The 13,281-nt window shown below is 49.3% G+C and overlaps 1 protein-coding gene across 1 annotated transcript; it reads left to right on the top strand.

Annotated features, from left to right (window-relative positions):
- The first annotated feature begins 1,751 nt into the window (after positions 1–1,751).
- Positions 1,752–6,355, top strand: LOC135271077 (golgin subfamily A member 6-like protein 6). The gene is made up of 2 exons (XM_064367761.1): positions 1,752–1,949; positions 3,071–6,355. The coding sequence occupies exons 1-2, from the start codon at positions 1,752–1,754 to the stop codon at positions 3,476–3,478; spliced, it is 606 nt and encodes a 201-aa protein (XP_064223831.1). The 3' UTR covers positions 3,479–6,355.
- The last annotated feature ends 6,926 nt before the right edge of the window (positions 6,356–13,281 follow it).

Raw genomic sequence — 13,281 nt, 5'->3', positions numbered from 1 at the left:
GTGAGAGGTGGGTATATTATGTGTGTGGTGTATGTGAGGGGGATATGATATGTGTGTAGTGTGTGTGGTGTATATGGGTTAAATGTGGGGGATGTGTGAGGTGGACATGGTGTATACGTGGTGTGTAGTGTGTGAGGTGGGTATGTCTGTTGTGTGTGGTGTGTATAGGGTATGTGTGTGGTGTATGTGAGGTGGGTATGTATGTTGTGTGTGATGGGTATGGGGTGTGTGTGTGGTGTATGTGAGGTCGGCATAGCATGTGTGTAGTGTGTGAGAGGTGGGTATGATATGTGTGTGGTGTGCATGGGGTATGGGTGTGCTGTGTGTGAGGCAGTCATGGTATGTGTGTGGTGCGTGTACCTATGCACACACATGCGTACCTGTGCACTGCAGATGACAGGCAGGCCGGCAGCCCGGGACACGCAGCGGTGACAAGCTCAGCCAAGGTAGGGCTCGCTGTGGGAGTGGCCAGGCCCCTGGCCGCTCAGGATCTTGGATGCACTAAGAGCCTAGGAGGAGAGAACAAGCTGTGTCACCATCTCCACCCAAGTTCATCACTCACGTGAACCTCTAAGATGCACTGAAACTGTTCCACTTCTGATTAGAACCAGAAACACTCCAGATGGGCTCAGCACAGCCAAAGGGCGGGGAACTGTCCTCCATGTTCTCCTTCACCATCTGCAGCCAGATCTACCACCAGCAGCCTTGCCAGGCAGTGCACACCTTGTGGAAGGGGCCCGGCCCAGGGGCAGGTCCCGCCCCCCTTCCCGTGCCCCCAACCCGGTGCCTGTAGCCCAGGGGCAACGGGGTGTGGGGTCTTTTAACTGAGAAGTTGTTCTCTCTGGGCGTTATTATAAAGGAAAAGGGAAGGGGGCAAAGATCCAGACTCAGGTTCTCCGGGGACAGCGAACCCAGAGGCGACCCAAACCCAGTTGCCGCCCAGCACTGGGACTCGATGCCAGCGCCAAGGAGGATGGAGGAATGCACCACCAACCAGCGGCCCACCCAGCCGGGCGGCGGGACTCGAGTGCCCTCCAACCCCCAGACACAGCCTCTAGCCGGCACCAGGTGGCCATTCGCGGCCAGGCTCCCCAACCCAACCCAGGGATGCGGGAGCCGCCGCCTAGTACCCGCTGCACGCCCCCTCCACAGCTCGTGGGAGCAGGAAGTGGCCCGTAGGAGAGGAGTGGGGCCGCTGGGCTGCTCCCCTAGACCCCAGCAACAACCGCCCCGCAGCTCCGCCGAGTACAAGGCAGCGCTCCGGAGCAATGGGGCCGCAACCTCCGGCCGCCCACTACGCGTCCGGGTACCTGCAGCGCCGCGGGAGACCCCAGGCTGCCGCCGCCTGCGAGTCCAGCAGCCTGAGACCCCCCAGCTTACCTGGCCAGGGTGCGGAGCTGCTGCAGCGTGCTGTCGTCCCGCGGAGTCGCCTTCTGCTCCGTCAGGGAAGCCGACCTCCTCAGCGAGGCCGCGCGGAGCCGCACAAACCTTCTGCAGCGGAGCTGCCGCCGGCGCGTCCCAGAAGCGGCTTGGGCGCAGACCCGTCCCGGAAGCGGCGTGGGCGCAGGCGCGTCCCGGAAGTGGCAGACGGCAAGCGCGCAGGGCCGTCTCTACCGGGCGCACGCGCACTGACCTGAGCCTGCGGGACATGCGCGGCCAACCGCTCGGGTTTCACGCCCCAGTGATCCGAGAGACGGTGGGGTGAAGCGGCCAGACTGGGCGGCCGGTCTGGCAGCCTCAGGTGAGTGCGCATGTGCTCGGTGGAGGAGGCCCTGCGGGCTTGCCGTAGGCCGCTTCCCGGACGCGCCCGCGGCTCTGCAGCTTCGCGGCTCCTTAGCAGTGGGTGTGTGCTGCTCGGCCCGGGCTCCCAAGAGATCGGCTTCGCGGACCGAGCGGGCGGCGACGGGGCAGGACGGCAGGGCACTGAAGCAGCCCCGTGCCCTGGCCAGGTAAGCTGGGAGACCCGGGCTGCCTGACTCGCTGGCGTTGGCAGCCTGGGGCGTCGCGCGGCACCGCAGGGACCCGGACGCGTAGGGGGCGGCGCGGAGGTTGCGGCCGGAGTCCTCCCGAGCGCTGCCCTCTGGGTTCGCAGGGGCCGCGGGGCTGCGGGGCGGTTTTTGCTGGGATCTGGGGATGCACCTGGCGGCCCCACTCCTCTCCTACTGGCCCCTTTCCCCTCCCACGAGCGGCGGGCGGGTGCAGCGGGGACCTGGCGGCGGCTCTTGCATCCCGGGCGGGACACCGCAGCGAATGGCCACCCGGTGCCTGCTAGAGGCGCTGTCTCACGCGGGGGCGGGGCGCCCGCTGGAGTCCCGCTGGACTGGCCTGGCCGCTGGTGCGTTCCGAGGCCCCGCTTGGCACCGGCTTCAAGTCCCACTGCCTGGCGGCAATTGGGTTGGTGTTGCCTCTGGGTTCGCTGCTCCCGGAGAACCCGAGCCCGGATCTTCGCCACTTTCCCTTTCCCTTTATAATAGGGCTCAGAGGGAACAACTTTTCAATTAAAAAAACCCACACCTGGTTGCCCTGGCTGCAGGCGCCGAGTTGGGGGCGTGGTGCGGGCCTGCCCGTCGGCCGGCCGGGCCCCTTTCCCACCGCAGGCACTGCCTGGCAAGGCTGCTGGTGGGAGATCTAGCCGCAGTTGGTCAAGGAGAACACTGAAGCCTCCGATCCCCAAGCAGGGCTCCACGGGCCGGGCAGCGGGCCTTGGTGTGCCCAGGCAGGAGGGAGCATGGTGGGAGGACACCCGCTAGGGGCGTGCCCTGCGGGACCCGGGTGGAGAACAGAGCCTTAGAGTGGACTGCCAGTCTTAACTTAGTATGGGGAGGCTCCAGCCCAGAGCTGGAAAATCTGGGTCCTGGTGCTGGTCCCGCCATAGAATCCTGTAGAGTGTGCTAAAAATCTACGAATTGTGGCCCTGCCTGGGGAATCAGAATCTCAGGGTTAGGTCTTAGAAAAAATAAATTTTTTAAGCATCATGGATGAAAACCATTATTTTATAGATGACATTTCTATGGCTAGCTCATGAGTCGATTTCCTTCTGAGGTTTAAACCAACACTTTGACTATTTCAGCAGCAGCTACAGGAGGAGGCCATGCACCTGAGGCAGGAGGTTGAGAGAGTGTCAGGAGAACTCCAAACCCAGCTGGATGAAAATAAATGCTGGAGTCACCTGTACCAGCAGCAGGAAGAAAAGATTTGGAAGCAGAGTGGTAAGATCTGGGACCAGGAGCACAAGATGCTGGAACAGCAGGAGAAGATACGGGTCCAGGAGCACAAGATCCGTGAGCAGGGGCACAAGATGCTGGAACAGCAGGAGAAGATCCGGGACCAGGAGCACAAGATCCGTGAGCAGGGGCACAAGATGCTGGAACAGCAGGAGAAGATCCAGGAGCAGGCACACAAAATGCGGGAGCAGGAGGTGAGGCTACGGGAGCTGGAGGAGACACTGTGGGAACTGCGGTGGAAGGCCGAGCTCTAGGGCAGCAGGCACAGGCGTGTGCAAACCCTGGACACCATGTAGGTCGACCTCATCACAACTTGGCAGGTGGTGGATGGCTCCCTCTGCTTTTCCACCAGTCTGTGGCCTACAGTTTAAATGGTAGGAAGAAGGCTGTGAGATTTGAGGCTGGGGAGGGACGGTGCTCTAGGCAAGGGAGGGAGTCACTTAGTCCTGGAGCAAGGGGCTAGGGGCTTGTGCAGGTGACAGAGCCCCACAGTGTTCTGGCTACGTTATGGGCCCAGAATCTGGAAGCTAGCCACTACCTGCCCTGATGCCTATCCTGCTGGTGGAGCTGAAGAGGCTCAGAGTCTACATCGGCAGAAGCCAGACCAGTCCCTGGGTCTCCTGCAGCAGTATGTGGCCACCTATCAGCAGCTGACCACACAACACATATACTCACCTCTCACAGCACATATATACCATGCCCACCTCACACACCCCACGCCCTTGACCCATATACACCACACACACAGCACACATATCATACCCACCTGACACACACCATACATATATCCTACCCATCTAACACACATACCCCATACACACCACACAACACATATACTTACCTCTCACACCACATATTTACCATGCCCACCTCACACACCCCACACCCTTAACCCATATACACCACACACACAGCACACATATCATAACCTCCTCACACACACCATACATATATCATACCCATCTCACACACATACCCCATACACACCACACAACACATATCACCTCTCACACCACATATATACCATGCCCACCTCACACACACCATACACTTGACCTATATACATTATACACACCCACCTCACACACACCCATATACACTACACACACACCACACACATATCATACCCACCTCACACACACCACACATACCCATATACACCACATTTATCATACCCACCTCACACACACACACACCCCATATACACCACACGCATATGATACCCACCTCACACGCCACACACATCATACCCACCTCAGACATGACACACACTTAACCCATATACACCACACACACCACACACATCATACCCACCTCACACACACAACACACTTAACCTGTGTACACTACACACACAACACACATATCCTACCCACCTCACAGGCACCCCATATACACTATACAAGTATCATAACTACCTCACACTCACCACATACCACATATACATCATACCCACCTCACACACACCACACCCTTAACCCATATACACTACACACACACCACATACATATCATACCAACCTCCCACACACCCATCGTAAATATATCTCATACACCACACACCACATACACACCATGCCCACCTCACACACCCCACACATTCAACCCATATACACCACACAAATCATTCCCTCCTCACATACATACAACATGCACATATGCACATATCAAACCCACCTCACACACATACCCCATACACACTGCACATACTCACCTCACACACTACATAAATAGTATGCCCGCCTCACACACACCACATACTTAACTCATATGCACCACACACAGCACACATACCATGCCCACCTCACACACACCATACACATATCATACCTACTTCAGGTACACCATACACTTAATCCAAATATACTACACACACACCACACACATATCATACCCACCTGACACACACCACACACAGCCCGTATACACCACACATATACCACAAACATATCATACCCACCTCACACACCACTCACCACATATATACCATGCCCAGCTCGTACACACCGTACACATATCATACCCACCTCACACACCACACACACTTAACCCATATGCACCACACACACGCCACACATATTTTACCCACCTCACACACACCACATGCCACCTATACACCATACCCACCTCACACACACCACACCCTTAACCCATATACACTACATACACACCACACATATATCATACCCACTTTAGATACACCACACACATAACATACGCACCTCACACACACCACACACTTAACCCATATACACTACACACATATACCCACCTCACACACACCACACCCTTAACCCATATACACTAGACACACACCACACACATCATACCCACTTTAGATACACCACACACATAACATATGCACCTCACACACACCACACACTTAACCCATATACACTACACACATATACCCACCTCACACACACCACACCCTTAACCCATATGCACTACATACACACCACACATATATCATACCCACTTTAGATACACCACACACATAACATACCCATCTCACACACACCGCACACTTAACCCACATACACTACACACGTATGCCCACCTCACACACACCACACACTGAACCCGTATACACTACACACATATACCCACCTCACACGTACCACATACTTAACCCATATACACTACACACATATACACATATATCACTCACACGTATATCACACACATATACACATACATCACTCACACACTGCACATATATCAGAAACACCTCTTACACACCACATATACACCATGCCCACCTCACACACCCCACACGTTTAACCCATATATACCACACACATATCCTTCCCACCTCACACACATACCACGTGCACACCACACTTTCTTCCCCCTTCTTTTTTGAGCCCCTGAGCCACACTTATAGAAACTTAAACGGCCCGTAGTTGTTTCTAAGTACTACAGATGGGGCCACATGATGCAATTTTTACTTTTACTAGTCCAAGGAAAAATGATTTTCAAATAACAGATAAAACATCATATGTTTGTTTTTGTAATCTGAATTTACTCTACGTAAAGGACTGCTCTTTACTGAAATAGAGGCTTTTCTAGTTTGCTTATTTTTCAAAATGTTCTTAGATGCCAAAATAAAAGGTTGGCAATTCTAGGTCAGTTCTGTGTTTTCTTTTCCCTGCTTCTTCTGCTTTTTTTTTTTTAAATTTACTGATCTAAGGAAGCAAAGAAAAGCTGGTTGTTTATCAGTTTTTAGTGTCTTTGTTTTTTAAAGCTTAAAAACACAGGGCAGTTGTCTGCTGACTGTACTGCCACACGGCATGGCCGTAGCCCAAACATGGATGGGGAGCTCTTACTGCTAACGGAGTAGGAAGAGGAAAAGGAGCCAGGAACAAAGCCTCACAGCCTGCAGTCCCTCCCCACAGCCTTCAGAAGTGCTGCTCTGGATTCCCTTTCCTCTCCCAGATACTATCTCCACGAGTTCTCTTGCCAGGGAACTGTGCAGTGGTAGGAACACTGGCCTGGACTCAGTGTGGCTGCATGAGCCTGGTAGCTAACACGCACTCACTTTCTGACCCCAGGGAGATTGCCACTCCCCTAAAAGGATAATCTGTATTATCAATGGTGAATGTTAGGATTCCCTATCACAAGTTGGGGGAGAAGGACAGGATCCAGATCTACAACAAAGCCCGAAAAGGAGGAGTATCTGAGGGGTGGGAGTCAGGGAAAGCAGGGTTAGAGATTCCATACCTAAAATGAGGATCCTGTTTTCTTTCTCCTCTCATTTTTAGTATGTATAAAGCACTTCCTTTGTAAGCTGCAGCCCCAGGATGACAGAAACCTTTAATGTTTACATTTGCTAGTGACTGAGAATAGTAAGGCGAGTTTCTCCCTTGTCCATCCATATCTGTTGCTAGCTCAGCCGTGGCCAGAACAGCCCCTCCTCTGTGAAGTCTTTCTCGGTTGTCTGAACCAGAGGTAAGGGCTAGCTACTTACAACTTTGTGATCCCTTTAGTTAACCTGCTCCTGTGGTGTTTGTGGCAGCCTACCTTGAACTGTGTCTCTTTGTGTGATGTCTCATCTCTGCTCAGCTGTAAACTTAAACGGCTACAGCATCAATGCCTTAGGTAGTGCGGGCATTCAATAAAGGTTTGTGAAATAAAGGAATGAATGAGAAAGGCCTAAAATATTACTGTAAGTTGCAGAACTTTAATATAAATAGCCATTCTGCTTTTGTGTGGTTTAGTTTTCAGTAAATGCTCTATTACAGAACAGTGTGGTATTTTTACTATTGGATTAAGTTCTGCCTACCTCTGCCACTCTGTCTTGGACAACCTGGGTTAGAGTTTCTTTGTTGGAAAATGGAAAAGATAAGACAACAGGGGTTCTCAAAGTTTAGTGTATGGAAGAATGAAATAAGGTGCTTGGTAACACTGTAGATGTCTGGGCTCTACCCTCTAAAATTCGCTGGGTCTGGGGTGGGGCTGACAGCCTTCATGTTCAGTACACCCCCAACGTGGTCCTAATATACGTGGTCCAGGGAGCATCTGTTGAGAACCATTGAAAAAGACAAGCTCTAAGGTTTCTCCAGCTGTGTTTTAAAAGGGTACTATGAGACATCTGTTTAGTTTATTCAAAAGATGTTTCGAAAGGTGTTCAGTTTATTTTTCCTATTGTGAGTTCAACATGGCAACAAATATAAATTATGAGCACATGCTGCATATTAATAGAAAAAGTATACTTTCAAGTTCTTTTAAAGGAGAGAATAATCACTAGGATATCCTTGTTTTAGTTGGGATACCCTAGTATAGCTTTCAGCCTAAAATCATTTTCCTGGGCATTTTTACCTTCTAAGAATTTCCATACTTGTCATAAGCATTTATTAATAGCGTTGTTAAGAGTGGATGTAAATTGTGATAATTTCACCACCAAATACACGAGACTGTCAAACCCTATGTAAATTTTGTCTATTCCTTTATAAACTTGAGGTGTAAATATTTTATTAATAAAACAAATCCACAAATTTTAAAAGATTTATAAAAATGTAACCATTCATTGAAATACAGTTCTTTTATCATTGCAGGTATTCTCTTTTCTTAAAGCCATAGCCTCATAATTAAAGCCAGAAATGGAAAAAGGAAACTCTTATTCAAAGCCCTCCTTTTTCTTCTTTGTCATTTGGTCATTCCATTAAATGGCCTTAATAGAATAAATGATCCTGAAATTAAAAGGAAAAAAGAAGGACACAAACCACTTAACTGCTGAAAAGTTGTTTGTGTGTGGAAGGAGGTAGGGAAATGGTTGCTGCGAGGAATGTAGGGGATTATACTTATCTGTTTTATAATTTTATGCCTCACTCATGATACAGAAAAAATTTAACCTCCAACTGAGGAGTAAATATAGGTTATTTGAGCAAGGATAAATAACATAGAGTGAGAAGGAACATAGAACATCATGCCACATTCCCTGCATTCCCTGTGCATTTCGCCGACTGCAGTCAACAAAGATCCAAGATGCTCACTTGCAAGCGTCCCAGGGCTGCAGGAAATGGACCCAGCATCACTGGAAGTCTCACAGCAAGCTGAGAGTTCAGAAGGAATCTTTTACTTTGATTCCAAATTCAATTTCTTTGACAGTAGTTGGAGGAAGCTGACAGATTTTCAGTGGGCTTCATGTTGTATAAAATCAAAAGTCTCGGCCGGGCGCGGTGGCTCAAGCCTGTAATCCCAGCACTTTGGGAGGCGGAGGTGGGTGGATCACGAGGTCAAGAGATCGAGACCATCCTGGTCAACATGGTGAAACCCCGTCTCTACTAATACAAAAAATTAGCTGGGAGTGGTGGTGCGTGCCTGTAATCCCAGCTACTGAGGAGGCTGAGGCAGGAGAATTGCCTGAACCCAGGAGGCGGAGGTTGCAGTGAGCCGAGATCGCACCATTGCACTCCAGCCTGGGTAACAAGAGCAAAACTCTGTCTCAAAAAAAAAAAAAAAAAGTGTTTGAAAATCCTTAATCAGGTTTGTAAATGGGGTTTAAGGAAATCTATTCTTTTAAAATTATAAACTAAACTTAACACACAATATTAATATTTGTGTTTAGAAATCAACACACAATATTTGCTATATTTGAAGATGTGAGGAATGGGTTTTTTGGCTGGGCATGGTGGCTGCCCCCTGTAATTCTATTACTTTGGGAGGCCAAGGTGGGCAGATCAGTTGAGGTCAGGAATTCAAGACCAGCCTGGCCAACATGGTGAAACCTCATCTCTACTAAAAATATCGAAAGACCCCGGCATGGTGGCACATGCCTGTAGTCCCAGCTACTCAGGAGGCTGAGGCAGGAGAATCTCTTCAACCAGGGAGGCAGAGGTTGTAGTGAGGTGAGACGGCACCACTGCACTCCAGCCTGGGCAACAGATGGAGCCAGACTCCATCTCAAAAAAACAAAAACAAACAAACAAAAAGAACTTTTTTTTTAATTCGTAGATTTAAGAAGTTAAATGTTAATTCAAATACAAGCATTCCATCCTAAGCACAAAGTCGTCCCAGATATTATAAACTATTGTCATAAAGAAGCCTCCAGTTTCTTCATGCCCTTACTTCCTGTTTTAATTTTCTTAAAGCACTTACCACTGTCTGATGTTTTCCTGTGAACATATTTCTTTGATTACTCTCTGAAAGCCTCTGTCTCTAAGAGGGGATCTTGGTTATTTTAAATTATTTTTTAGAGATAAGATCTCACTCTGTCACACAGGCTGGAGAGCAATGGTGCAGTCTCAGCTCACTTCAACCTCTACCTCCCAGGCTCAAGAGATCCTCCCACCTCAGCCTCCCTAGTAGCTTGGACTGCAGGTATGCACTACCATGCTTTGCTAATTTGTGTATTTTTTGTAGAGATGGGGTTTTGCCATGTTGTCCAGGCTGGTCTTGTATTCATAGGCTCAAGGCAATCTGCCTGACTCAGTCTCCCAAAGTTCTAGGATTACAACCATGAGCCACTGCACCCAGAAGGGAACTTGTCTTGTCTGTCACTATATCCCCAGCACTTAGCCAACGTTTCCTATTTATTAGGTGTTTAACAGATTTTTGAATAAACAAGTGAACTGGGTCTAACTTCAAAACCCATCAGGCTCTCTTCTTCATGTCATAGGGCCTCCCAAACTTGCAAGTATTGAACTCTTTTTGTTTGCTTGTTTTTGGGGATGGAGTCTCACTCTGTCGCCCAGCTGGAGTGCAGTGATATGATCTCAGCTCACTGTAACCTCTGCCTTTCAGGTTCAAGCAATTCTCCTGCCTCAGCCTCTCACATAGCTGGGATTACAGGTGTGTGGCACCATGCCCAGCTAATTTTTGTTTTTTGTTTTTTTTAGTAGAGATGGGGTTCCACCACATTGGCCAGGCTGGTCTCAAACTCCTGACCTCAAGTGATCTGCCTGCCTTGGCCACCCAAAGTGCTGGGATTACAGGCGTGAGCCACAGCACCTGGCCTGTTTGGTTTTCCTAAATAGAGAGTCTCGCCACGTTGCCTAGGGTGGTCTTGAACTCCTGGGCTCCAGTGATCCTCTACCTTGGCCACCCAAAGGGGTGGGATTACAGGTATGAGCCGCCATGCCTAGCCTGAACTTCTTTACTATTATAGCATAACAAATATTTAAACAAGAAAGAAAATAACGAGTTTGAGATGAACTTACTGCATTGGCATTTCCTCCAACTTGCATGCATCGCAACTGAAACCATGACCAGTTAGAATCCAACTCTGTAGATCTAAATGGAAAGAATATTACTAAACGTTAATACTTTTATCCCCAGGATCAAAATCAGTGAGCTTTTGAGAACAAGTTTTCCTTAAGCTTTAAGATACCAAAGAAGTCTAAGTTTGAGTCAACAAGGACCCACACTTTTGGGATGCTACCACACTTTTGGGATGCTAGGATTCCAGATTGGATGATGATTGGTGCAAGCAACCCCTGGCTCCTCTAATCCTTCCTGGAATGCAGGGCACAGGGACATGACAAGTGTCACCAGGCTGCTGGAACAACATCAACTCTTTGCCTCCCATCCTTGGTTGGATATGATTTAAAATTTGGTAATGTGTCTACTCAAAACAGATGCAATGTTTGGATGTTTTCAGGTTGGTGATCTATTTGTTCAGTTTGATCCTACCAGAAGCTTGGAGGATGCTCATTCTCTTATTACCAGGTAAAAGAGACCTACCCAACATCACCACCAGCAGGGACAGGAGAAAACACAAGATTTCATGCTCCTGAAGTGAAAGCTACAAGCACTTCCTGCCCCTGCCACACCTTATGCCTGACTTATCTCCACTGTAAGATCAAATCAGAAACAAATAAAGGCAGGGACTATAGCCTCAACGATGCACATTCACCAAGGGGTTGACCATAAAGCAACAATGTTAGAATCTTCATACTGAATCCACATAAATGAGCAAAAAGCAGAGGCTGTCTGTTATTCAGTAATAGCTTCCCCATACTAACTGTAAAGGAATGTGGATATTTTAGAATGGGTATAGGCAGAATACCCTTTACAAAATGGGCAAAAAAGAAAGAAAAGAAAAGAAGCCTCAGGTTTACCAAAACTTTCTTTTGTGCTGCCCTTATATTTACTCCTTCCTTCCCTCTCTCCCTCCCTCCCTCACTCCCTTCCTTCTTTCCTTCCTTCCTTCCCTCCCTCCCTCCTTTCTCTTTCTCTCTCTCCTCTCTCTCCCTTTTCTCTTCTCTCTGTCTCCCTTTCTCTCTTTCTTTCTGAGACAGGGTGTCACTCCCTCACCCAGGAGTGGAGTGGTATGATCACAGCTCACTGAAGCCTCAACCAGCCTCAAGCAATCCTCCTGTCTCAGCCTCCCAAGTAGCTGGTAGCCACCATGCTTGGCCTTTTTTTCCCCCCAATAGATAAGGTCTTGTTATGTTGCCCAAGCTGGTCTACTACTCCTGGGCTCAAGCAATCCTCCCGCCTCAGCCTCTCAGTTTTGGGATCACAGATGTAAGCCACCATGCCCAGTCAACCTATCTTTTTTTTTTTTTTTTTTTTTTGAGACTGAGTCTCACTCTGTTGTCCAGGCTGGAGTGCAGTGGCATGACTTCAGCTCATTGTAACCTCTACCTCCTGGATTCAAGCAATTCTCGTGCCTCAGCCTGCCAGGGTAGCTGGGATTAGAGGCGTGCAGAACCACACCAGGCTAATTTTTGTAATTTGAGTAAAGATGGGGTTTCACCATGTTGGCCAGGCTGGTCTCAAACTCCTGGCCTCAAGCAATACCCCCGCTTCAGTCTCCCAAAGTGCATACCATTGTTAATCGAGAGCTTGACTTATAGACAAGCTCAGTAACAACTTCCCAGCAGCCCTTTGTTTATAAGTTGCTTGATTACTTCTATAAGGTCATGAACAGTGTTGTCTTTCTACACTAACACATAAAAAGGTTCTCCTCTGGTGTCTACGGAGCTGGAGCCCAGATTCTGCTCTGGCCAGCATCAACGTGTTCTAGGGCTCACTATGTGCCAGGCTGTATGGGATTCTCTTGCTCGCTCCTGCCAACACCCTATACGGCAGGTCCTAGTATTCTCACCTCCACTTTCAAGAGAAGGAAGTAAGACATTTGGAGGTAAGGAACACACCCAGGGCCAGGAAGGGACAGCTCAGTTTTGGACCCCCACCATCCCAGCTCCAGCATCCTCAACCTCAGTCCTCACCTTGTCCTAATGCTGTCTCCTGCTCTGCCCAGGCTGAGTAAGCCTCCCCACAGGCCTTATCCCTCCAGGGCCTCAGGAGTAAAGTATTAGCTCCCAGCCTGGCAGCTAAGATGTTCCATAATATTACAAATCCTCTCCTTTCACCCTTATTTCTATTTATTTTCCTATACAAAATCTAGCTACAAAGTGAGGTGCTGTGGCCAGATGCTCTGTGCCTGCTTCCCTGGGGAGCTAGGCCAAGCACGGGCAGGCCAAAGGTTCCTGTGCATTGCACCTCATACAGCTAACACCAAGCCACCTGGCAGACCATGGCTGCCACATGCAGGGCCTGCTGTTTGGGGGGTGGGCTCATCTCAAGGCCTGCCTTACACGAGCAAGTAG

Source organism: Aotus nancymaae, unplaced genomic scaffold (assembly GCF_030222135.1).
Source record: "Aotus nancymaae isolate 86718 unplaced genomic scaffold, 86718_ANA_hifiasm-v0.15.2.pri h1tg000075l, whole genome shotgun sequence".
NCBI classification, from domain to species: domain Eukaryota; kingdom Metazoa; phylum Chordata; class Mammalia; order Primates; family Aotidae; genus Aotus; species Aotus nancymaae.
The sequence above is the reverse complement of the archived record's forward strand: the minus strand, read 5'-3'. Positions and strand labels throughout refer to the sequence as shown.